The sequence below is a fragment of the Drepanopeziza brunnea genome (assembly GCF_022702325.1).
Source record: "Drepanopeziza brunnea f. sp. 'multigermtubi' strain 214-2 chromosome Unknown ctg11, whole genome shotgun sequence".
NCBI classification, from domain to species: Eukaryota; Fungi; Ascomycota; class Leotiomycetes; order Helotiales; family Drepanopezizaceae; genus Drepanopeziza; species Drepanopeziza brunnea.
In genome coordinates this window covers 154,849-178,739 of record NW_027094074.1, presented here as the reverse complement: position 1 = coordinate 178,739, position 23,891 = coordinate 154,849, and the positions used below count along the sequence as shown (strand labels likewise).

The 23,891-nt window shown below is 50.6% G+C and overlaps 8 protein-coding genes across 8 annotated transcripts; 3 read left to right on the top strand and 5 right to left on the bottom strand.

The window, feature by feature from the left end:
• Nucleotides 1-1,503: 1,503 nt before the first annotated feature.
• Nucleotides 1,504-3,043, bottom strand: L3040_006337 (uncharacterized protein; the record flags this gene model as incomplete). Its single annotated transcript, XM_007289121.2, has 2 exons — nucleotides 1,504-2,571; nucleotides 2,621-3,043. The coding sequence occupies 2 exons, from the start codon at nucleotides 3,041-3,043 to the stop codon at nucleotides 1,504-1,506; spliced, it is 1,491 nt and encodes a 496-aa protein (XP_007289183.2).
• A 440-nt stretch (nucleotides 3,044-3,483) lies between these two features.
• On the top strand, nucleotides 3,484-4,881 carry L3040_006336 (uncharacterized protein; the record flags this gene model as incomplete). Its single annotated transcript, XM_007289120.2, has 2 exons — nucleotides 3,484-4,286; nucleotides 4,341-4,881. 2 exons carry the CDS (start codon nucleotides 3,484-3,486, stop codon nucleotides 4,879-4,881), a joined length of 1,344 nt encoding a protein of 447 aa, XP_007289182.2.
• A 3,245-nt stretch (nucleotides 4,882-8,126) lies between these two features.
• Nucleotides 8,127-9,859, bottom strand: L3040_006335 (uncharacterized protein; the record flags this gene model as incomplete). The annotated part of the gene is made up of 2 exons (XM_066154073.1): nucleotides 8,127-9,633; nucleotides 9,711-9,859. The coding sequence occupies 2 exons, from the start codon at nucleotides 9,857-9,859 to the stop codon at nucleotides 8,127-8,129; spliced, it is 1,656 nt and encodes a 551-aa protein (XP_066011061.1).
• A 308-nt stretch (nucleotides 9,860-10,167) lies between these two features.
• On the bottom strand, nucleotides 10,168-11,767 carry L3040_006334 (uncharacterized protein; the record flags this gene model as incomplete). The annotated part of the gene is made up of 5 exons (XM_007289119.2): nucleotides 10,168-11,039; nucleotides 11,168-11,255; nucleotides 11,366-11,479; nucleotides 11,662-11,669; nucleotides 11,731-11,767. The coding sequence occupies 5 exons, from the start codon at nucleotides 11,765-11,767 to the stop codon at nucleotides 10,168-10,170; spliced, it is 1,119 nt and encodes a 372-aa protein (XP_007289181.2).
• Nucleotides 11,768-12,396: 629 nt separating this feature from the next.
• Nucleotides 12,397-13,044, bottom strand: L3040_006333 (uncharacterized protein; the record flags this gene model as incomplete). Its single annotated transcript, XM_007289118.2, has 1 exon — nucleotides 12,397-13,044. The coding sequence occupies one exon, from the start codon at nucleotides 13,042-13,044 to the stop codon at nucleotides 12,397-12,399; it is 648 nt and encodes a 215-aa protein (XP_007289180.2).
• A 340-nt stretch (nucleotides 13,045-13,384) lies between these two features.
• Nucleotides 13,385-13,852, top strand: L3040_006332 (uncharacterized protein; the record flags this gene model as incomplete). Its single annotated transcript, XM_066154071.1, has 5 exons — nucleotides 13,385-13,387; nucleotides 13,451-13,476; nucleotides 13,576-13,641; nucleotides 13,697-13,745; nucleotides 13,796-13,852. 5 exons carry the CDS (start codon nucleotides 13,385-13,387, stop codon nucleotides 13,850-13,852), a joined length of 201 nt encoding a protein of 66 aa, XP_066011060.1.
• A 725-nt stretch (nucleotides 13,853-14,577) lies between these two features.
• On the top strand, nucleotides 14,578-21,123 carry L3040_006331 (uncharacterized protein; the record flags this gene model as incomplete). The annotated part of the gene is made up of 2 exons (XM_007289117.2): nucleotides 14,578-20,798; nucleotides 20,856-21,123. The coding sequence occupies 2 exons, from the start codon at nucleotides 14,578-14,580 to the stop codon at nucleotides 21,121-21,123; spliced, it is 6,489 nt and encodes a 2,162-aa protein (XP_007289179.2).
• Nucleotides 21,124-22,214: 1,091 nt separating this feature from the next.
• On the bottom strand, nucleotides 22,215-23,809 carry L3040_006330 (uncharacterized protein; the record flags this gene model as incomplete). Its single annotated transcript, XM_007289116.2, has 2 exons — nucleotides 22,215-23,278; nucleotides 23,338-23,809. The coding sequence occupies 2 exons, from the start codon at nucleotides 23,807-23,809 to the stop codon at nucleotides 22,215-22,217; spliced, it is 1,536 nt and encodes a 511-aa protein (XP_007289178.2).
• Between the last annotated feature and the right edge of the window lie 82 nt (nucleotides 23,810-23,891).

The window sequence follows — 23,891 nt, the reverse complement described above, 5'->3', positions numbered from 1 at the left end:
TTCCTTGCCACTCGCCCATTTCACCTCCTTCCAGTCTTAGCCATCTCCTCCATCCTGCCTCTCCAACCAAATAGAATAATCTAATCTAATACCGAACCTGACTTCCAGCCCCTTCCACCTTCCAGGTCATGTTCAAATCCGATACCTATCCCTCGCTGGCTAGCTTCCGCGCCACACCTGCCTCTACCGTAAACAAACAGGAAGAAGCATCGAAAGCCAGCAGATCGATCGATCGATCGATCGATCTCAGTCATGCAAGCATTCAAGCCTATTATATTTCATTATACATTACATGTATATCGCAATATCACACATCCTATTCTGTACCCTCTTCACCTTTTGATAGTCAGGGAGGGACCACTAAGGCTTGAGGTTCGCAACCGACTGGCTGGCTTGATGGCTTAATGCTCTCGACATGAGCAAGTGAGCAAGATTTCAAGAGAGAAACGACGACGGACATCAGTTGCGGTGGATGGGGACATTGCAACCATATTGACAGTTAAAGTGACAGGCGGTATATATACGGCTCACGGTATAGATAGATGTCTGGGAATATCTATCTATCCATCCATCCATCCATCCATCCATCCATCCAGTCACCTCCCCAGAAACCCAGAATCCAATCGAAAAAACCACTTATCAATCCACTTGAATTTCATGACTTGACTGAACGACAGCAGCTGCAGACGGAATCTGAATCCGAAAGCCCGGCTTGGCTTGGCTTGGCTTGGCTCAGCTTAGCTTATTAGCTAGTCTCTCTACGCCTTGGCTATATACGACGGTCTTACTTATAAAGCGAGCGAGTGCCACATCACATCAAGCCCGCCTTTTCTCCTCCTCCTTACCACGCGAATCGCGCGACGCGGGGCTTTCCTTCGTCGCTGGGAGGATCCTGTAGGGCTTTGGATACCAATCCTCTTGTCCTACCTTCTCACAGACAGATATTGGAAAGCGAGGGCTGGCTCGGGCGGGTATTTGCTTATTTGTCTAGTTGGATGGGGATGAGGATGAGGATGGGGATGGGGATGGGGATGGGGAGTGCACCGACCACACTCGCTACTACTACCCGAGGAAAAGAACAAGAGGGGCTTGAGATTTGATGAGAGGTGAGAGGTGAGAGACGAGGATGGTATGCAGAGAAGCTCCATCGCACCGGTGAGAAAAGAAAGAAAGGCTGTTGTGGTGTGGGATGACAACGCCGGCTGTGTGTGTGGTGGGGTTTTTTTGGTGGGCAGGCTTATGCATGCACTCACTGTGTTTGTTTGTTTGTTTGGGTTATTAGGGAGGGATGGGGGTGGATATTGGGAAAATGGTAATTGGTAGACGTGAGGATGGATGAATGAATGAATGAGTACATCACGCCTTTAAGAAACCCCCTTTATAACATTAAGGCCGAAGGAAATACAGCGTTAAGCTCAAAGGAAAAGCCATGGAGTTCGTCTATTCCATGCATTAATTTACATACAGCCGCACTGTACCATTATCTCTCGTAGCACACGTATCTTACCAATCCTTGATCCCCTCCTCGGCCATGTCATGTGGCTCGCCACTGGCAGCGGCTCTAACATTGCTAATCTCCCACTCGAACTCCTTGAGGGCCCGAATCTCACTTCCTACAAAAAGGCCTCCAATAAGCCCATCAATTACACCGGCACTCAAACCCAGCGTGCTCAGGAGCATCAACACAAAAGCGACGGAATTGTACGGACTCCACCAAACTGCTACTAAGCATCCGATACTAACTACCAGCGAGCCGACAAAGTGGCCGAGACGGAGTCGGCGTTGGCGCTTCTCCCGAGCTCGGTACTTGTGGACCATGGCGAGGATCTCATCGTAGGTATCGATGGGTAGAAACGGACTTCTCGTATCTTTGAACTGAGCTTGGCAGTGTGCAAATTCGCTGTTGGATGGTGACTGCAGGAAGGCACCGCTGCTGACTGCTGGATCATCGTCATCTATGGAAGAGTTGTCCTCGCAGTCAGATGGTTTGATGTGGACGAGGGTCGTCTCGACAGAAAAGTGGTCACTGAGCGAGCATTGCAGCTCTGGGTGCCGCTCCTGAAACCCGACCTTCGCACACTTCACAGCCCACCCCCCGTGCTGTGGGTGCGAAGGATTGAATGCTGTGCTGGCGAATATGTAGTCTAGTCTCTTTGCTCTGGGATCTATCCGGTCTCCTGGAACCTCGATGGGCGGCCTATTAGGTCCGAGAAGTTTTTGCTGGCCCTTGTTCCATCTCCATGTATTTAGTACGCTATCACACGTCGCTCCGTTCTCGAATGTGTTGATGTCGGCGGTGGGAGTTGGTCTTTTGCGCGCCTTCTCTACCTCGTCTATTGCGGCGCCTATGGAGGAGTCGGGGTGTAGGAGAAGCCAGACATCGCGAACTGGTGAGTGCGTGCTGATAAGGCGATGTGCTAATGACAAGGGTATCATATTAAAGTCTCCTAGGCCCAGAACGAGATGGCCTCTCTCTGCTGCTCCACGCATCAACTTGGCAATCTCCCATGCTTGAGCTGTTCGATGGCAGATATAGGAATCGTTGGGCTCGCGTTCATAGGGTGCGTGAAGCTAAACATAATGAGCTTGGTCCTCTCCAATCAGACTTGCGATTACCTACATGTGTCGTGAACACTTCCATTACATCCTCCATACCAGGCCCATAACGTATACGCGCACATGCCACGCCCTTACCCACATACCAGTCACCTCTGAAGAAAGCCGTAGGTCTGCCATTTAGCGGGTATCGAAACATGGAGCTCTCCTCAATCGGCCATTTCGACAATATCGCCAGTCCACCACCAAAGATGCCGCTATGGTAGAACTTCCCATGCGGCAAGATGTGTTTTGTAAGGGTTCGAATGCTAGTGTAATCCTCCTGAGTCCAACATTCTTGCAGTCCAACGATATGTGGTACCGGGTCTGCGGATGCAATACGTCTCCCAATCTCTGACAAGCGCTCATTGCGGAACTTGGCCAGGAATTTCAGTCCCCAGCAGTTAAGCGTGATCACATTGATCTCGGTTGGCATTGTCGATTCCATGATGATATAGATTGCTCGTATAATGGATCTTGCGTTCGAGCGTACTGTAGACAGCTAAGAGCATGCGGGAAACTCGCATCCACCCCTATCAGCAAGTAGAGAAAGGGTTCCTGGCTGCGCTAGAAGGACGAGAAGAAGATTCTATCGGGGAGCCTCCGATGCTTGGTTTATGAGAAGTCGCCGGCAGTGTAACGCTTCCGAGTCTCCGAGAGTGTATCTCGTAAATCTGCCGAGAGTGTATTTCCTAAATCTGCCGAGAGTGTATCTCGTAAATCTGGAGCCGCATCAAGGCTTAAGCGCACGGGGAAGCGTTAGCTGCTTAGCGTCAAGCTTATTCTGACATTACCCGCGCGGCTGATCTGGATCGCGTCTCTTTGACTACGGCAACAGCAACGCGTCCGCCGGCGCAAACACCAGTCTTCCATTCGCAGCTCCGGACAATGTCCGACTTCAACTCGGCACATAGCTCGCCAGCACCTACAATACATCGGAAGAGACGCCGAGTTGACGACGACATGGAGATGTCGACCCCCAGATATGGCTCCGACGAGGACGACCTCAAATACCGTTCTTCCACGCTCAAGTCACGAAGAGGGTCGGGGCATCGCAGATCACACTCTTCAGATGGCAGTGCGGATGAACTCGGCCATGCATATCACAAGCGGAATCGGAGCCGCTCGAGCAGTTTAGGATACCAGCGCTCGTCACACTCCTACGATGCGCCTTCTCCGCCCGCCTACAAACCTATAAAATTAAAATACAAGACGAAATTCATTTTGAAGGGGCATCGAAAAGGAGTATCTCAAGTACGGTTCTCTCCCGATGGACGTTGGATTGCAAGCTGCTCTGCCGACGGCACAATTAAGGTTTGGGATGCGACGAATGGGCAGCATATGCGGACTATGGAGGGGCATTTGGCTGGCGTGTCAACCATAGCATGGAGTCCTGATTCCAATACCATTGCTTCTGGATCGGATGACAAGGCAATCAGGTTGTGGAATAGGGCCACGGGGAAGCCATTTGCTATTCCTCTCCTGGGACATCACAACTACGTATACTCGCTGGCATTCTCACCTAAGGGAAATATGCTGGTCAGCGGGAGCTACGATGAAGCTGTATTTCTGTGGGATCTACGAGCGAGGAGGCAGATGAAGAGTCTACCAGCGCATTCAGACCCAGTGGGAGGGGTGGATTTCATCAGAGATGGTACCTTGGTTTGCAGTTGCTCTACTGATGGACTAATGTGTGTTGAGATTCCTAGCACGATTCTCTAAAAAGCTAGCTGACAGCTTCACAGTCGTGTTTGGGACACCTCGACAGGCCAATGCCTTCGGACTCTCGTACACGAAGACAATCCCCCAGTCACCACCGTCCGCTTTGCACCCAATGGAAAATACATTCTTGCTTGGACCTTGGACTCATACGTGCGACTCTGGGACTACGTTTCGGGTACTTGCAAGAAAACGTACCAAGGCCATGTCAATACAAAGTTCTCCATCGGTGGCGCGTTTGGAGTTAGTGGTTCAGAAGCCTTTGTTGTGTCCGGTAGCGAGGATGGAAGCCTCGTATTCTGGGATGTCAAAACCAAGGACATCATCCAGAAAGTCGGCGGGCACGAGGGCGTCGTTTGCTGGGTCGATACATCGCCGCAACCCAACGGCGCTGTGGTTAGCGGTGGCATGGATGGGACAGTGAGGATATGGGTGAATGTGGATGAAGACGATTCGGAAATTTTTCGAACCGATGATCAGAAACTGGGCGGAAGGCGTGATGATACCCCGAGGGACGATGTTAGTGACGGTGCACAAAATGTGCGAAGTCTTATGGACGAGGATTGAGATCAAAAAATAAGAAATAGAGCAGGCATACACTAGTAATCGTGGATGCGTTACGTCGGATCTGTAACATCCGGGACCACGGTCGCTCACAGATGACAGCGAGAAATATCGCAACCGCGATTGCTGAATCTGGTCTTCTTGCCAGTCAGGCATTTTCATGTTGCAATCCAACGTTAATTAAAGTCTTGTATGTATCTGCTTTGCCGTGGTTATCACCCTTATTCTTCGACGACTACTTCTGCGTCCGCTGTTACTTCTCAATGCGTTACGCGTCTAGTATCAATGTAAGTGTACTAAAAATCCAATCTTCCAAAGACGGCGATTTTCGCATTACGATAAGTCTTTCATAAGCCCTTGAAACTCGCATCTGTCTCTACGAGAGCCTCTTGAATCCCTGTCAGTGGCGGCAGCACTGTTACCCCCATTTTGCTCCTTCCTAATAAGTGATTTATACTATCACGTGATGGTGTAAATCTCTATGCAACGTTCTTCTTTCAGCCCAGGCATCTCATATTATCCTACATCGCTACATTTGTTTGAACGGTTGTTCAGCGCGTTCTATAACTTAGGTCTTTATTAAGTCTCTGTCTATTAGCTTACTGTCGTCTATTCACAAAAAAAAAATCGAAGAAAAATTCGCTTACTCCGGACTTGGGACTTGAATAGAAAGTACCAATCATTAAGATGAATAAATACGCAAGCTTGAAGAGAATTGTTGCATGTCAAAGCGGAAAGATCGTGTGGCTCCGCCGCCGGCGACGAAGAGGCCTTGGGAGGCTGTCGAGTCATGTTAAGGCTGGCCAAGTTATTTTGATAAGTACTTTCTCTCAATACTTTAAGTCTTACTATTTCCTGCCGCTGCTGTCTATATACCTGACTTTGGTATTATTGCACGCCTGTAAACTTAAATCAGCGTTCAGCGAGCCGTCGCTTTCCCAAGTTTCTCAGACTGGCTGCGAGACGAGCCACGGTCAAAATGTTCTACTGCAACCAAAACCATTAATTATTGCTGGTGTCCACTGTCCAAGCCCTGAGTACCTTTCTTCTCAAAATGCACGGTTCCGAGCCTGAGAATAGCGTTTATTTTTTAATCTGGCCTGATCGAACATTTCAAAAATCAGATTTTGGTACCACTGATCCTGATTCTTAAATAAAAAATTCTGCTACCCCTACGGTCTTGCCGTATTTTCGGCCCTGAACCGAATCTCCGGAAACTCCTTTTTGTAAAAGGGGCGAGTCTCACTAATAAATTCGGATTTAGATGCTCATCTTTGCAGTTCAGCTGTTGGTTGCCTTCTCAATGCAGCTGTCCTGATTCTGGAGGTCTCGGTTGCGAGGTACGATGGCAGGAAGATATCTTGTTCGCGGTCGCTCCGGGGTGGGCTTTCGATGCGGAGGTATACCTGGTACAATTTGAGATCTGGAGCTAAGAGATTCATCCCTGGTGGTTCACAAGCGTATAATGGCAAGTTTGGAGGTTTCAAGAGAGAAGAGAAAAAGCGGTTTGGAATCTAGCTATGCTGCATCAACCGATCGTATTCCAAATCTCGTCTGATTTCCTCTCGTGCCTCCCAGACGACCTTTTCTGCGTAATATGGTCGGTAGCAGCAGTCTGCGTGAATCGCTCGAAGCAAGACTGCGTCGTGTGGATACCTTCACATTGGCACTCCACCTCCATTAGGACTTGGTACACCACGGCTCACTCCTCGGGGCTTAGAGAATAGTCCGAGGCCTGGTGTAGCCTCGAGAGGGACGTAGGTATCCGACTCGCTAACAGTGTTATGATGGTTTTCAAGCGTTGGAGCACTAGCATGATACGGCATGTGGTGCTTAATCAAGTTCTCCTTCACTGATTAGCAAAAGCCATACATCCTGTTCTTGCGGTCTTTGTTTCCAATCCCGAGTTTCAGCACAGCAAGATGATTATGATCTGAGAGAGAAAATGAGGTTTCACATAGGTTCAACTCAATTCAATACATACTGAATCACCGCGCCCTTGAACCACCACACACCAGCGGGCCGTGGCCGGTTGGTGGCCGGTTTGAGTCGGAGAGCCGTTACTTAAGAATTCCTTTCTAGCAAGCAAATCACGAGATCAACGATAGTATGACTGTGGCTACCCTTTGGGACTATGATTCCACTCTCAACACCAAGTATCACTAGTCTCAAAATACTCTACATTAGCTAGCCATCTTTCTAACACTTTTCATCCACCCCTCCCTTCCCTTCGAACTCAAGACTCTCCACTAATCTTCCGAAAGACGCTGCTGTCTAACTCCTTCCTACGCTCCGCTGACCGTCTCATCATCTAAACCCGACTTTATTTCCAATTCTCCACTGGAACTAAATATCATGTATATGCTTGCCATACTTTCCTATCACCCTGGAACAATCCTATAGTAGTTCCTCCTGTAAAACAACGCGCCTACGAACAGCCCCACTTCAAATGTGCCTGAAAGTACTCATCCAGAAAGATTGCACAATGTTTTATCTCGTAAACTCCAGAAAGGACCCAGTACTGCTGCGATAGTCATCTCATCTACTAAGCTCATCACGCGAGCTTAAAGACTTCAAAATATATTGATCTATATGATCAAAGCCTGGTATTCATACCCTCTCAGAAACTGCCTATAATCCGCCAAAGATAAGTAATATTCACCTAGCTAGCAATGCAGTTCGAATGATGCCCCAAATGTGAGCGCAATTGGGCGAGAAACCCTCCCTCTCTTGCATTCCAAGCCCCGAGATTTTCCCGCGCCCAAATCTTTTTACCTACTTGATAGAACGAATTCTGTGACGGTCTTCCATCAACTGGTGAGAAGGTGTGATGGCTCAGTGGCGTATAGCTACTGATAGTCATGTCTCCATCTCACCAGTTCGATTCGTAGACCGTAGAATTTCGAAAAAACCTATTGAGTTAGGTTTGTAAACTGGAACCTCATAATAGTATATAAGCTTCCAGTTGAGTTTTGCAACTTTCCTTTTCTTTCCTTTTCTTTTTTTTTTTTCTGAAAGTATTATTTTTGATCGAAAAGTCAATTTTCCTTTCACGTACGCTGATCCAAAGCCCTTTTAAGCGTAATAGCTTCATATTTTTTCTTTCTTCGTAATATTGACCGTTCGAATATATATATCATGACAACGCGCCAGGTTCTGTCTCCACCACCTTTTTGTTTACACCGATTACGCCAAACCTCTCGGCTGACGCTCTTTAACTTTCTCTTATTTGACCGCGACCGCGACTGCTAACTCTTCTCCCCCTTCCTTCTCTCCAACACTTTCATCACATCCGCCGCACTATTCACATCCCCTTTCCTCTTCTTCGCCCCCCTCTTCCTCTTCGCACCACCCTTGCTACCACCCGTTTCATCATCATCACTCTTCCCGCCCTGGCCGCCCCACTCACTAAGCTTGATTTTCTTCTCCTCAAAGTCTTCTTCGTCTGCAAAGCGCGAGCTGCCGAAACCAATGTCCATGTCTTCTGCGTCGCGGTCGTCTCTCTGCAGCATCTTTTTGCGGCGCGCTTCTTTCGCCGCCTCTTCTGTTGAGGTGGGCTCGGTGGTGGGGAGGTTGAGCGAGGAGGCTTTGCGGAGGGCTGCGAGGAGGGTGGGGTCTGTGAGCGCGGGGGGTTTGGAAGAGGAGGAGGAGGAAAGGGAGGAAGCGGAAACGCTGGGTGTGTTGAAGTAGTTTCTTGAGGCAGCGGGCCGGGGTGGTGGCGCCATGCTTCCAGGTGCTGATTCTGATATTGCCTTGTCCTTTGTCTTGGCTTCGTCTTCGTCTGAAATTTCGCCGTCTTCATTTTCAGGGTCCGGTTCGTCCTCGGAAGTGTCGTCGCCGAGGCCAGCTAGGGGATCGTACTCATCGTCTACGTCGTCGAAAATGTTGATGTCCTCTTCCTCTTCCACGACTTTGGGTATCTCGGGAACCTCCATGCCTAACGGCTTGGCATCTTTATCCGGCATCAGTAGCCCGTGACCCTTTTCGACCACCGGCTCTTCAACCACTCTCCTGACCTTCCTTTTCTCATTTCCGTGCTCGTCGACCGTGATCAGCACTTCTCTGCCTTTCCCATCCCTTTCGATCCTACTCTCTGGCCTCCTCACCCCAACCTTTTTGAACTTAGCTCCCAGTGACGGCGCAGCAGCTTCCTTCGCGGCCTGTCTTGCGGCTTTCATTTCCGCCAATATCTGATCCCTAGTCCTCTTTTTCCCCGTCAAAGCCGGCGGCGCCATCTCTCCCTTCTTTTTCTCTTTCTCCTTGACAACAGCTTCGACCTCCCTCTCCTCCAATCTCTCAAACTCTCCATCTAAATCCTCTTCTTCACCTTCCTCCTCTGCCGCCTCCGCAGCTTTCGCTCCCAGCCCCCCCTCCAATACATCCTCAACCCCCACCTCCCCCCTCTTCACCCTTTCAAGCAGACCCCAGTCCAAACCCTTCACCAGCTTTGCGCGATCCTTAACATCATCCCCCAGGATCTCCTCTCGCAGTTTAATAAACGTTGCCTCGTCAATCTGCTGCAGCTTCATCATCTCCTCTAACGCTTTCACCCTCGTAACCTTCTCATTCTCTTCGTCATCATCGGAGCCAGTGGATCGCAACTGTTGAGCACGGTCCGTGTAGCCGTCTGCGAGTTTAACGCCCTTGGGAGCGGCTGCGGACCGGAATTTCTTTGAGGGTAGGGAGGAGGAGGCGTTCCGCTCCGCAAGTTGGCGCGCGAAGGCGTTACCGGGATTATAACCTGCTACTGTGCGTCTGGATCATTTGCAACTGCTTAGTATACTATGCGGTCGGTCTGGTGAGGTGGGTTCAGGTGGGAGAGAAGGACGTACGGTGTCATGGGGATTGAGCTGCGCATGCGCGAGCCCAGCGCGGATGGTGTTGCGCCATTGCGACTCGCTGCTTTATCTGATGGTGAGGAGGAGCTGGGTTGTCTTGCTGGCGTGTTCTGAACTAGCTTGCGGAATTGTTCGTTGTTCATCGTACGTTGGTTGCAATGATGTTATTCTGAAGGAGAGGAGGACCTGAAGTTCTCGAGGTTGAAGTTCAGCCTTGTCGTGAAGATTTGGGGCGGGACATGGATATGTAGAAGTATGGGGTGTGTTCTGAGAAGATGGAAGCGTAGAGCTAGCGAGGTTTGTGGATACATACCTATGTCTTGACCTCAACGACAACGCAACTCGTCTCGATAAATTCTTTTCAGAATGTGATAGTTTGAGACTCGATTTACAGCTTATTTTGATGATTCAAATTCACATCTACATACCCAAAGCTGTCAGAACAGAAGATCTAAGCGACCTGGTTACCCCTATTTACCTCGTCAGCCTTCACCAAGCACTCCTCCAACACCCTCCAAAAATTCTGTACATTCAACCCCCTCGGGATCATAACACCCTCCTCCCCATCAGGAAGTAACTTCGCTACTGTCATACCAGTCTGTGCTCCACCCAAAGCCTCTTCATGCGAGCCCTCGGTCACGACTTTGACAGCGTATCTCTCCCTTTTCCCACCCTCCAATCTATCATAAAAAGGAATCTCTACCCCCGCGATCCCGTTTAATATCGCAGCGACAGCGAGCGGGTCATGCAATGGCGGCCCAGCAACAATACCGAACACATCAGCGTAAGTCTTGGCGAAGAAAGTAAGTAGCTCAACCAGCATTCTCCTCAACACGCTGCAGCTCTTCTCTCCGCCCTCTGAAAGTTGAGGGGAGGATTTGCCATAATGCAACATATCCTGCACCTCCTGCGTAGCGAGAACCAAATGGGTGACATCCAGCGGAATCAGCGTCGTCTTTCCGCTCAGAATCGGATGCTCAAGCAAAAATGCCGACGCTTCAGGATCAACCAGGATGTTGAACTCGGCCCACTGACTCCAGTTCCCAATTCTGGACTTGTCGTCTACTTTTCCCATTGGGGCCCCGGTGAAACCGTTGCCTAAGGCGCCGCCCATGATGGAGATGCCTTTGATGTGGTTTGCGAGGGAGGGGTGTTCTTGGAAGAGCTGGGCGACGTTTGTGAGGGCGCCGGTGGCGACGACCCAGGCTGAATTTGGGGGCGTCGAAGATAGGGCGGCGGCCATGGCCTCTATTGCGGAGCCGGATTTAGGTGCAAAGAGAGGTTTGGGGAGGAGACCGGTGCCGTCGAGGCCGGACTCGCCGTCTGGGTGTGTGTTAGTTGATAGGTACTGAGGTCGTGATGGGATGCTCCACTCCAAATTATATTGTGTTAGAGTACTCTGAGATGAATGAGAAGTGATGAACATGAAGTGAAGTGTGCTCAGGGCTTACGGATAGCATCTGCATGTACAGCAGGACGACTCAGGCCTTTAGCAGCACCGGCGTAGACGGGGATCTCGGGTTTCCCGATCGCTGTCAACTGACACCATCAATTCAGCATGATTCTTTCCTTCGAAGCCCAAGCATATTTATTTCAAGAAATCGATAAGAGCGGCCTTCCGTAGACACGACACCGATAATGTAACATACAATGGAAGTAGCATTGTACGTCGTATGCACCAGCGACGCATTCCCATGCACAGTTGAGATCCCGAGGAGCTCCATTGAAGGGTGATAGGCCGAGAGTAGAATCGCGAACGCATCCTTTCATATCTGTTAGCCCAGGATCGACCTCGGACTCTGGTTGTAAAGTAGCAAGAAGTGTGTTTAGTCACGTGATACAGACCCCCCCCGAATTGGGCAGGTAGCGGCTGTGGCGCTGGTTTTCTTCAAATGAGGAACATGGTGATTGATAATGATGGGAGGTAGGGTGGGAGGTATTTTACATCATGTCCTGTGCTGCTGTTAATCCTATGTAATGGTGTTTTGAAGCCAAATGAAGTGATATTACCCACCAGGGTCGCAGTCCAGCCAAACCGGTATCTTTGCCATCGTTCCGTTTCGGTCTTTTGCTTCTTTTTCCTTCGCTTTTGCAAGGGACACAATCAAGAAGAGAAGATGTATCGTAGAGGTGTCCGTCCGGCGCGGTATTGAGTTTGGGGTTTGGATTTCCGGGCAGAAGAGTGGGGAGGAACAGAAAGAATACCAGAGGGTAAGGGAAAAGAGAGCGAGGGGGGTAGATAACAAGCGAAGCCCCTTTATGAGGATGAGACATTAGGCATAGACGGGGCTCTCTTTCATCTTGCTTTATAAACAGTCCCAAAGATGAATTTTTGTAGCTTTCGTATGCGGTAGCTAATTCAATGGAACGCATGTGTTGCCGCAGATCCTGCTACAGAAGTGAGCTCTTGGACTTCGAACGAAAGGGTGTCGAAATCCAAGAGTGCAAGATGCTGCTGCTCGGCACGCGGAGTATATGGGAGGAGTTTTGCGTTTCAATATGAAGCTGAAACAGCTGTACATCAATCATTCTCTCTAATCATAAGCTGAATGAATATCCGCTCCCAGCGCTCCAACTCCAAGCTACCTACCGCTCGAACCCAGGAATAACGCCTTCCCAACCATGATGTAGCCCGCAATCCCATGCCCGAAGACGAAGTTGCCCACACTTATCCATCCATCTATATCTCTCCCTTTCCTCCCAGTTCTCCCCTCTCCTCTTCCTTCTTCTCTTCCCCCTTCTCCTTCGACTTCCCCTCCGCATCAAAGCCCAGTGCATCCAACTCCCGTACCAACTCGTTAATCTTAATAACCTTCGCGAACTGCTCTGGCAGCAGCGCCCCCCCACATTCCTTTCTCTCCTTCAACTCCTTCGCCTGCTTCAGCTTCTTTCTCAAATTTCTCGCCTTCTTCTCCCGCTCGGCCTCCTCATCCACTACCAGCGGCTCCCCAGCCTTAGGATCTTTTCCCTGCTTTTCCCCTTCACCCTCCCCCTCTCCCTCTCCCCCTACCTCGCCCGTCACATTCTCCCCCGCAGCCTTAGCCTTCTTCCGCGCCTCTCTTCTCTTCGCGTTTTTATTACTCGCCGCCACGCCTCCCTCATTTTTGTCCGAAAGTCCTTCGGCGCCTGGCACACCGGCGCTGCCTCGATTCTTCCATGCGTCTGCGGCCCGGTTCTTGTAAATCTCCACGTCCTCGGGCGGTTTGTAGCCCGGTCTGATCTTGATTTCTTTTCTTTTGGTGCCGTCGGGGCGCACGGAGGAGGGGATATGGCGCTCGCCGTTGGACTCGACGATGCCGGCTTTGGAGGGCGTGGGCACGGAGGGCATCTCACTTTCTCTTCCTTTTCTTTTGCCAGGGGGCTTGCCCGGGCTTATGATAACCTCCTCGGATTTTGGAATTGATATGTTCTCGATATTGGTTTTATCGATTAGGAATCGATATGGAGATCCGAAAGTAATTTCAAGGATAGGTGGGTGATCGTAGGTACTTTGAAATGGTAGAGCTTAAAGCCCACCCCACAAGGCTGTGAAGGAAGTATCACGTGCCGAAGGTTCGGAATTCGAGGGAGCTCGGCAACCCCAGACAACCTTAAAGCAACGAGCATCTCCTACCTCACAAAACCCAAGCCAAATCTAAGTCTTTTGCGTGCGCTCCTTCATATTCACAATGGTATTATCTCTCCAGTAACGCACTGTCAGGATGATTGAATCATGCTAACGCCTTCAATTACAGCCTTCCGCCAGCCGCCCCATCTACAAGTCAGTCCCCTCGATCTGAAGCAGCGCGAACACCTATCCACCCAAGCACGCAAGTTTAAACAGAGGAAATAGACAGACGGCTAACCAGACTGTGAATAGCCTCTTCTTCCGCAGGAACTTCACTATGCTGGGTGTTGTCTTTGCGTCTGCTTTTGCGTTCGAGATGTAGGCCACCAAAGGCGAGGGACTTCAAGGAAGAACTGGACTGACGGTGGAGCAGGGCCTGGGACACGCAAACCGATAAGCTCTGGGACTACATCAATAAGGGCGTAGGTAACTTCGAGTCTATGCGCATGTTCGTGGTGGCTAATTGCAGCAGCGACAATGGAAGGATATCCGCGCAAAGTATGTCCAGGCGGCCGATGATGATGAGTAGATCGGGAGCTTCCTGGGGAGAATACGACAGGTGGACAGAGCGGAAGCAGGCACAGGGATGGGCGAAGATAGAGGGGTTTTAGACTTGCTGCTGGATGGAAAATGGGGAGGCTGTATAAAATACAAGAATTGTACCACCTGTAACTGGTTTTCTCTTCGGGTGAGAGTGGCCGAGTGAATGGCCCATGTGATCTCGGTCTTTTGATATGCTGAATGCTATATATTAATGGGAGTTGACGTCATTATGTTGGGCGCCTTTATTTGTATAAAATAAATATCGCTCTCCTAACAGGGTTAGTACGTCAGGAGGTGAATATCTGGTAGCCTTGCCTCGGTGATAGAGGGGGTCAAGTCATTCAGTCGGACATCGGGCTGCCCCCACCAACGTAAAACATCAACATACCAAGCTCCCTTGTTGAAAAGTCACCATTGAGATTGGGACTTGTCGAATTCGCTGACTTTGCCGCACAACTGAATTGCATTATCTGTGAATCAGATATCTCAATATCAGAAAGCTTTATTGGTAAGAAAGAAGGGCCAATCAATCCCTCCCTACCAAACTCAACACTAAAGGAAAGTTCGAGGCTACCAACTTGAGTGTGAGATCGATGGTTACCACCACCACTGACACCTAAACTCCAGACCATCCCGATCCACGACGACCTCAAACCTCTTCGACAACTTCCATCCCACTCCGACATGGGAACAAACTAAACCAACAACATCATGAAGGACGAGGAAATGACCACGCAGGAGCAACAGCTCTGCGAGTTCCTGAAAACCCAACCCCGCGTTCACAACAACCGCTACAACGAGACGGCCGAGAATGCACTCCTCCAAGCCCTGTTCTGGTCTATGGCCTGTGGACGCCCCGAATACCTAAACCTCTTCTTCCCCGACAATACACGCCCCCTTCCCAACGCCACCTGGAAGCTGCGGCGCGCCCAGGGCAACTCGGACGGCGACGAGTTCACAGAAGCTGCGAGAGGCAAGGCATGCGGACATATCTTCAAGGCTGGCGAAGCCACCTACCGCTGCAAGAGCTGTAGCCAGGATGACACATGCGTGTTGTGCAGCCGCTGCTACGACAGCTCCGATCACGAAGACCACATGGTATATGTGAGTGTGAGCCTGGGCAATAGCGGATGCTGCGACTGTGGAGATCCAGAGGCCTGGCGACAGCCGGTACATTGCTCGATACACACGGCATATCCGGCGGATGCGCCGAGCAAGGGTAAGGAGAAGGCGCCCGTGTTGCCAGCGGATTTGGTCGAGGCCATCCGCATGACTATTGGGCGGGTTTTTGACTACATCTGTGACGTTATATCATGCTCCCCTGAACAGCTGCGTTTGCCGAAGTCAGAGCAGACGGTGCTGCTTGATGAGAAAATGTCCCGCCTTACGTCGAGGTACTACAGTGGAGATCTCGTGGAGGAGCCTTGCGAGTTTGCCCTGTTGCTATGGAATGACGAGAAGCACACGGTTAATGAGGTTCGAGACCAGGTTTCGAGAGCTTGCAGGGTTACTGGTGCAGAAGGTATGAAGCGGGCGAATGAGACGGACGATGTCGGTCGAAGTATTGTGAAGTACAGCTTCAATGTGGACGAGCTGCTTTCTGTGTCCAAGGTTATCGAACAGATCAAGGTCACGGTCACGATTCGCTCAGCCAGAGATACCTTCCGAGAACAGATGTGCGGCACCATCATCGAGTGGCTCAGTGATATTGCTGGATGCAGTGTCGGCTCAGATCACAACATCTTGCGCCAAGTCATTTGTGAGGAGATGCTGAAGAAGTGGAGTACGGGAAGCGAGGCCAGCAATAAGGATGTTGGCATGCAGGGCATTGACGATCATCAGAAAGAAGAGGAAAGTCATGCGCTTAGAATGTATCCCGGCGGAGCTGCGTGGAGAGCTGTAGCACTCGCTGCACAAGATGCTGATTCTGATTCAACGGAGGACGAGGACGAGGATGATCAGGAAGAACCCGATATCGAAATCCAAGACGAGGACGACGAGGACGATGAAGGTGACGATGAAGATGCATCTGATTCGGATCGTTTTATGGGAATTTTTGCTGAAGACAACCAGTTGGTGGAAGCAGAAGCTCAGAGAGCCACGGGAACGCTTGTGTTTGGTGGACCAAGACGTGACGCTGATGGCGATGTGGATATGAATGCGAGCGAGGGTGCATTGGACGGAGAGAATTCCCCAATGGAGGAATCCGAAGCTACAATGGCAGGCTACCCACCACCTCCGCCACCTCCTCCAGCTCCGCGGAGACTTATGCGAGACAGAGATGTCACGCCTTCGGACTCTGATACCGCTGAGATGCAGCCGCTCATCTCCCACAGCTTGTATGCAAAGTCTAACCTGTTGATTCCCAAGACTCCAGGCGCTCATCGGACTCTAAACCTACCACAACCTCCCCGGTACTGGCTAGAGACTCCTCCGGCCTTCAGTGATAGAGAATCCGTCCCATTGCACGAGGATCTATGGCACCGTCTCCGTCTCGACTGGATGATCTTGTTCGACCTGAGAATGTGGAAGAAGGTGCGAACTGATCTCCGCGACCTCTATATTTCAACTGTCGTGTCAATTCCCGAGTTCAAGCGTGTGCTTGGACTACGATTCGCCGGTCTCTACACTACGCTGGCACAGCTTTACCTCATTGCCGACCGAGAGCCGGATCACTCAATCATCAATATCTCACTACAAATGTTGACGACGCCCACCATTACCGCAGAGATTGTCGAGAGAGGCAACTTCTTTACTAACCTGATGGCAATTCTCTACACCTTCCTCACTACTCGACAAGTTGGTCACCCACACGAGATCAACCCTAATGCCACTCTTTCGTTTGACTCTGGCTCGGTCACAAACCGCAGAATGTACCATTTCTTCCAAGACTTGCGATACCTTTTTGAATCCAAGCACGTACAAGAAAAGCTGCGTACAGATGACAGATACATGATGCAGTTCTTAGATTTGGTCAAGTTGCATCAAGGAATATGTCCCAACCTTCGAGCCGTTGGCGAGCATGTCGAGTACGAGACTGATGCATGGATCAGCGCGTCGTTGATCACTCGAGAGATCAATCGGTTATGTCGGCACTTCTCGGAGTTTTTCAAGTGGAACGTTGGCGAGGACAAAACCTATATCTCAAAGGCTATTCGGCTGGCCGCCAAGACCGTGATTCTTAACTCTTTGGGAACCGAGCGCAAGCGATTTCTCCAGGCAGAGATCAAGGACGAGATCAAATTCAAGAAGGTCGGAGACTACGAATTTGATACGACGGAAATTTCCAACAGCGTTGTTCAGCACTCGGTCGTCAAGTTTGTCGTAGAGTCTCAGCCCATCAGTTTTCACCATGCTCTGCACTACACTTTGTCGTGGCTTATTGAGAGCGGCAAGAATATGTCGCGAGAAGAATTAACCCAGCTGTTGACCTTCACTACTGCCGACCTGGTTCAGAAGCCCAAGGCCATGGGTCAACGATTAATGCCGTCTCAGTCGTACACACCTGAAGATCACCTCATGGCTGCATTCGACTACCCGCTACGCGTCTGTGCGTGGTTGGCACAGATGAAGGCTGGCTTGTGGGTAAGAAACGGCATGAGTCTTCGTCATCAAATGGGCACGTATCGTGGAGTCGGCCAGCGCGACGTCTCACATCATCGCGATATTTTTCTTCTCCAGACAGCGATGGTAGTTTGTCCCCCTTCCCGAGTTCTGGTCTCCATCATAGACAGATATGGGTTGGAGCACTGGATGAAGGGCATCTACGAGCAGAGAGGTGATGGGCTCGAAGATGGCCATGTTCTGGATATCGTGGAGGATTTGATCCATCTCTTGATTGTATTGATCAGTGATAGAACTTCACTGACATCATCCGATACGCATGTGCTTGCAATGCGCCGAGATATTACACACGTTCTGTGCTTCAAGCCATTATCATTTTCCGAGATCTGCAGCAAGCTTCCAGACAAGTTCCAGGACCAAGAGGAATGCCAAACTATCCTCGACGAGATGACGATCTTCAAGGCCCCCGAGGGATTATCTGATGTCGGCACGTTCGAGCTTAAGCCGGAATATTTAGAGGATATTGACCCTTACATTGCGCATTACAACAAGAACCAGAGAGAAGAATCCGAGATGGCTTACAAGAACTCAATGTCCAAGAAGACGGGCATCCCAGCATCAGAGATTGTGTTTGAGCCCAAGCTACGGCCTGTCGAGTCCCGCGCCTTCGCTGATCTGTCGGCCTTCTCTAGAACTGGCATATTCGCACAGATCATTTACTATGCGCTGCTGTATCCTTTAAGATCGCAAGACTTCACACCATCAGTCCCTGTCACCAGAGTTGAAGCTTTCCTGCAGGTGGTGTTGCATCTCGTGTTGATTGCTATCGCTGAAGATCAAACTGACGAGGAGGAGATGTCTGAGGAGTCACTCGAATCGTTTATCTACATTGCTCTGAATACTCCGGCCCGCAGCAACTTCCTCCCCCATGCCCCGGCGTCAAAGACCATCGCGGCCATTCTCGAGATCCTATCCCGAAAGGAGGAGTTCAAATCCTGCCATTCAAAGATCACTCTGGTATTGAAGCGCATGAAGCAGAAGCGACCCCGGCATTTCGAGGCTTCCTTTGCCCGACTGGGTGTTTCGATCGATCGCATCTCTACAGCATCTCCTGCAGTTAGCAATGTGCTCGAAGAGCGCGAGAAGAAGAAGCAAGCTGCTTTGGCCCGTCAAGCTAAAGTGATGGCCCAATTCCAGCAACAACAGAAGAACTTCCTCGATAATCAAGGAGACATTGACTGGGATGAAGACGAAGCTAGTAATGACAGCCTAGAAGAAGAGGAAGAGACTGGTAGTGATCACAAGACGTACTGGCAATACCCATCCGGCAAATGCATCCTTTGCCAGGAGGAATGTAAGGAACCCCGCCTATATGGAACTTTCGCCTTGTTTATGAATAGTACGATTCTACGCCAGACGGATTTTGAGGACCCCGACTTTATGCGCGAAGTCACTAAAGTCCCAGAAAATCTGGACCGGTCCGCCGAGAGTATTCGGCCTTTCGGTGTGGCCGGTGAGAATCGAACTGAAGTTCGTAAGGTAACAGCCAGCGGGGTTGAGATCACTGCCGAACGACAGTTCATTGGCAAGGGCTTCCCCTCGAGTTCGGTGAGACCAGGACCGGTTTCTTCGGGCTGTGGACACATCATGCACTACCAATGCTTCGAAAACTTCTACGATGCTTCAGCTCGGAGACACACACATCAAATCGCTAGACACCATCCCGAGAACCTTACTTTGAACGAATTCGTTTGTCCGTTATGTAAGGCGCTGGGCAACGCCTTCTTGCCTATCATCTGGTCTCCTAAGGAAAACATTTCTTTGGCTTCTTTCAAGCCAAAGAAAGACTTCGAAGAGTGGATCCTCAATCTTCCTGAGAAGAATACTACAGCAAGAGTCTCCGGCATTGACTTACCCCCTCATAACGCCTACAGTCGTGCTTCCACCGTGTTCATGAACAACAACGTTGCCCATCTCCCCAGCACACTGTCCTCCAAAGCCATGCAAGTATTTAACCCCCCAACTTACGTTCCGATGCCGGGTAGCTACCGTGGAATCGGCTTCCCGAACAGAGGTACCGCGACCCCCGTTCCAATTGCGCGAGAGATGCAGGAATTAACCAAGATTTACGATCGGCTGAGAGAAACCATGCTCAAAAACGGGCTGCCCTCCGTACACAAAGCAAGCTGCCCTCCTGACGATGGCGCGAGTTTGGCCGCTCTGGGCTTCACAGATACTTTGGCGGAGAGTCTCGGCTATTCCATCTCTTCTGTCGAAATTCAACAGCGTGGTGTCGCGACCGACGTTGGTATGACCTTCATCGAAACCATTCCGCAGCAGGCTCTCACTCACCTCCGGATACTCTCGGATACAGCGGCTACGTATGTCTCTATTGGGGGGCTGAAACTTCAAGGAGAAAATGCGGTCCACCGCGAGTTCTGCGCTGACTATGAACGCCAATTTTTACAATTGTTCTTGCGGCACGCAACTCCGACAACAGAGGACCTGAGCGCCAGTCTATCGGATCTGAGCCGCGCGGGTCAAACTCTACTCGACCAGGACATCTTCGTCTTCCTCACCCAGTGCTCATTTTGCCTGGCGCTTGTGGACAGCATCGATATTATCAATCTTGTCCAGCTTTGCTATCTGGCCGAACTCGCCAAGGTTGCCCTAAAGCTGACTCGCCATTCGGGGTGGTTCAAATTCCAAGGGCTAATAGCCACGCAGCCTAATTCACCCGGAGACCAATACCATGACTTCAAGAACTTCTGCAGTGCTCTTCAAGACTGGAAATTCGAAGACGACAGATCCCACACCACTGCTCTCGACCAGGAATGCTTCAACGATATTCAATCACTCTACGAATTTATGAAACGCTACGCCCTCGTTTTCCTCCGCAAATCAGCCATTCTCTTGCATGTCCGCCACGGCGCCGCTTTTCAGGACTTTGTCTCCACGAACCCCAACGCCGACGAGCTCACTCGGCTCTCCGAGGCCATGCATCTGCCCTCCTATGACAAAATGCTTTCGCTCGTCTATTCTTCCCGAAACCTCAACGAGCTCGTCTACGGATGGACTCACCACACCGGCAGGCTGGATTACCCCTCCACAATCACCGTTTCTCACCCGGGTATCTTCGAGCTCATCGGTCTACCGAAGAATTATGATACGCTGATGGAAGAGACGATGAAGCGACGTTGTCCGACAACCGGCAAGGATGTCAGTGATCCGATGCTGTGTCTTTTCTGCGGTGTAATTACTTGTGGTCAGAGTATCTGCTGCTTGAAGCCGGGCCGGCCGATACCCATTGGTACGCGCGGCAATATGCGGTCGGTTGATATTGGGGGTGCGCAGCAGCATATGTATAAGTGCGAATTTACCTCTCACTGCCTTCTCAAACACCGTTGCTAACACGCGATGAACAGATGCCAGAAGAATATCGGCCTCTTCATCAACATTCGCAAGTGCACCGTCTACTACCTCCATCGCCTCTCCGGCTCCTGGATGGTGGCTCCATACATCGACAAGTACGGTGAGGTCGACCCTGGATTACGACATAACAGACAGCTATTCCTGAATCAGAAGCGGTACGATGTCTTGCTTCGGACGAGCTGGTTGAGCCACGGCGTGCCGAGCGTAATTAGTCGGAAATTGGAGATGGATATCAACAATGGGGGATGGGAGACCATCTGAGTAGGGGTTGTTGGATATGGGGATCGAGAGTGGTATGGAAATTAGGAAAGACGATACACTTCCGTTTCTACGCCCTAGGATACTCATCTAAGTGGATAAGAGAAGACTTTTCCCGGGTGTCTCGGAAATATTTGTTAATTAGTGTTTTACTTGGAGACGACTTTACGACGAATGGATAGATGGAAGGACGGAAGGTAATGAATCATGCATGCATAGCGGGGGAATTTTTCTTCTTCTGTTCTGCCGCGTTGTTCTCTGGGAGGCTTGGGACATACCTACTTACCTTAGAGAGACAAATGGACCTGTGTAAAACGCACTCAATCTCTCTTTTTGTTTGAATGCGGTTCTGGCTACGAATCTCGGTGCGGGGGTGGGTCTTCTCTCGGTCTTGTAATGATTCATGGACAAAATGCATTTGTTGAGTGAAACTGTTCGCTTATGCTCTCTCTCTCTCCTTCCCTGCAGACTAGAGGCCTCCTGAGTACAAAGATTACATATATCTGCAAAAAATCTCAGCAGATATGGATATCGGGCGCGAGAGAAAAACGAGGCGTGCTCGTTATGAGGAAGCTGACACCAGTAAGAGCGAGGGGGATGGCTCAAGCTTGGGAACCCAGGAATAAAGAGAACATCACCTGGCAGGACTTCCAGGAGCCTGCGAGCCACGGGCTTCTTCATTTGCTCTGCTGTTCATCCAAACATCCCCAGGCTTCAGAAGCCATCCACTCTGAAAGGTTACCGCTGACGCCGAAGGCTAAATAAACCTTTACGACGCGGGGTTTTCTATGAGGCGACCATCGTACGCGACTTACTCAACGAGATGTGGAGGGTGTCTGGGGATGAAGTCGTCGGTGCGACGAGGGAAAACATCTCAAAACGTGTTCTCGTCACCATTCGTACGCGGATTCCAAGACGATCGGTTTTCTAGCGGTCATAAGAATGACCCTCGTATGGCGCCGCAGCGTCGTGGGAAGACTCGAGAGCCTAAGCGAAATCTCTGCCTGCGTCAGGCTTAAGAATAGATATTCATCGCCGGCTCCGGCCAGTCTAATATCGTACAGCAATGTTATACATCATACACGAGGTTCGCATCAGTGGCTACATCCCCCCTCGCTATCGGATTCGTCTTCATCTTTCTTCGCCTTCTTCTTCTTCTTTGCGGGGGCTTTCTTGAACATTGAATCGAGAGTCTTCTGTCCCTTTTCTCCCTTTCGTTGCTTTTTGTCCACCTGGTCTTGGTACTTCTTCCGCTCCTCCGCTCCGACGTCTTGCAAGCGCTGCTCTTCCTTTTTGAACTCATCCGTTTCCGGATCAGCTCCAATCAGACTCTCGAGTAACTTGATCTCAGCAGCCCAGATCCCCTTATCTTCGACAGTCTTCCCATCCGGCCCCTTCTTATCAGCTGGAGTCTCGAGCACCATCGGTAAATCTTGGAAGGGTGCGAAATTGACAACATTGTGGAAGGCTCTCAGGCCAAGGAATCCGGTGCCAATGTTTGCATGGAGATCTCGATTCGATGATAGTGGCGCCTTGCTGTCATTAAGATGCAAGGCTCTAAGATATGACATGCCAACAACCTCCGAGAAACTATCCATCGTCTTCTTGAAAGCCTCGGGTGATCGGAGATCGTACCCAGCTGCAAAACTATGGCAGGTATCAATACATACACCGACTCGGGATTTGTCATCGATGAGGTCAATTATGTCGCGAAGATCCTCCCACGTAGACCCAATCACATTTCCACTGCCTGCCATGTTCTCCAAGAGTGTAACGACCGTCTTGGTTGCCTTGTGCGCCTTGTTCAGCTGACCAGCGATACGGCGGATTGCCTCGATACGTGGATGTTTGCCCGTACTTCCAGGGTGGAAGTTGTAAAGCTTGATACCGAGCGCCTCACACCGTCGAAGATCATCTAGGAAGCAGTTGTATGCCTGGTCCGCTTTCTCGGGATCAGGCTGAGCCAGATTAACGAGGTATGAGCCATGAGGTAGAACGTGCTTCGCTGCATCGTACTTGTGTTCCAGGCAGAATGCTTGGAACTGAGCGCGGGCTTCTGGTGCCAGTGGAGGGCTTGTCCATTTTCGTTGGGACTTGAGGAAGAAGGCGAAGGAGTTTCCACCGATTTGCAGCGAGTTTGTGATTGAGTGCTGGACACCTACAGAAAGACACATTAGACATTGGTCACCCCAGCACACAGAATACAGGGAATCTCACCACCTGCTGCAGAGACGTGCGCTCCAATGTGCATTGCCGACTTCAGCGACGCCACCGCTGTTCGAACAGCGACGGGCATCGCTTCTTCAGCCTCTTTCTCTTCCTTAGTCTTGCGCTTTTTCTTCGATTGGCCCTCCTCTGGATCCTCGTTTTCGTCGTCCCCGTCCTTGATCTTACGCTTCGCAGGCTGCTTTGCCTTTGGTACCGTGTCTTCCTTCAGCGCCTTGGCCTTCACACTATTTATCTTGATCTTTGATGGCGGTTCAGAGGGCTCAGACTCCTCGTCCGACTCTGTCTTCGTCTTCGCAGACTTCTTCGATCTGGCCGGGGACTTCGCGACAACCGGCACGGCTTCAGCCTTCACGGCCTTGCGGCCTTTCTTTGGTGTGGCAGATAGTGTATCGCTGTTGTCATCGTCGCCGGTGTTGTACGATGAAATATTCTCAGTCTTACGACTCGATCTGCGGGACATTATGAATGCGCCCTGGGTTGATGTGTACCTATGAGATGCGAGCGAGGTTGACCAAGACGCGGGTAGACGCGCTTCGTGGACA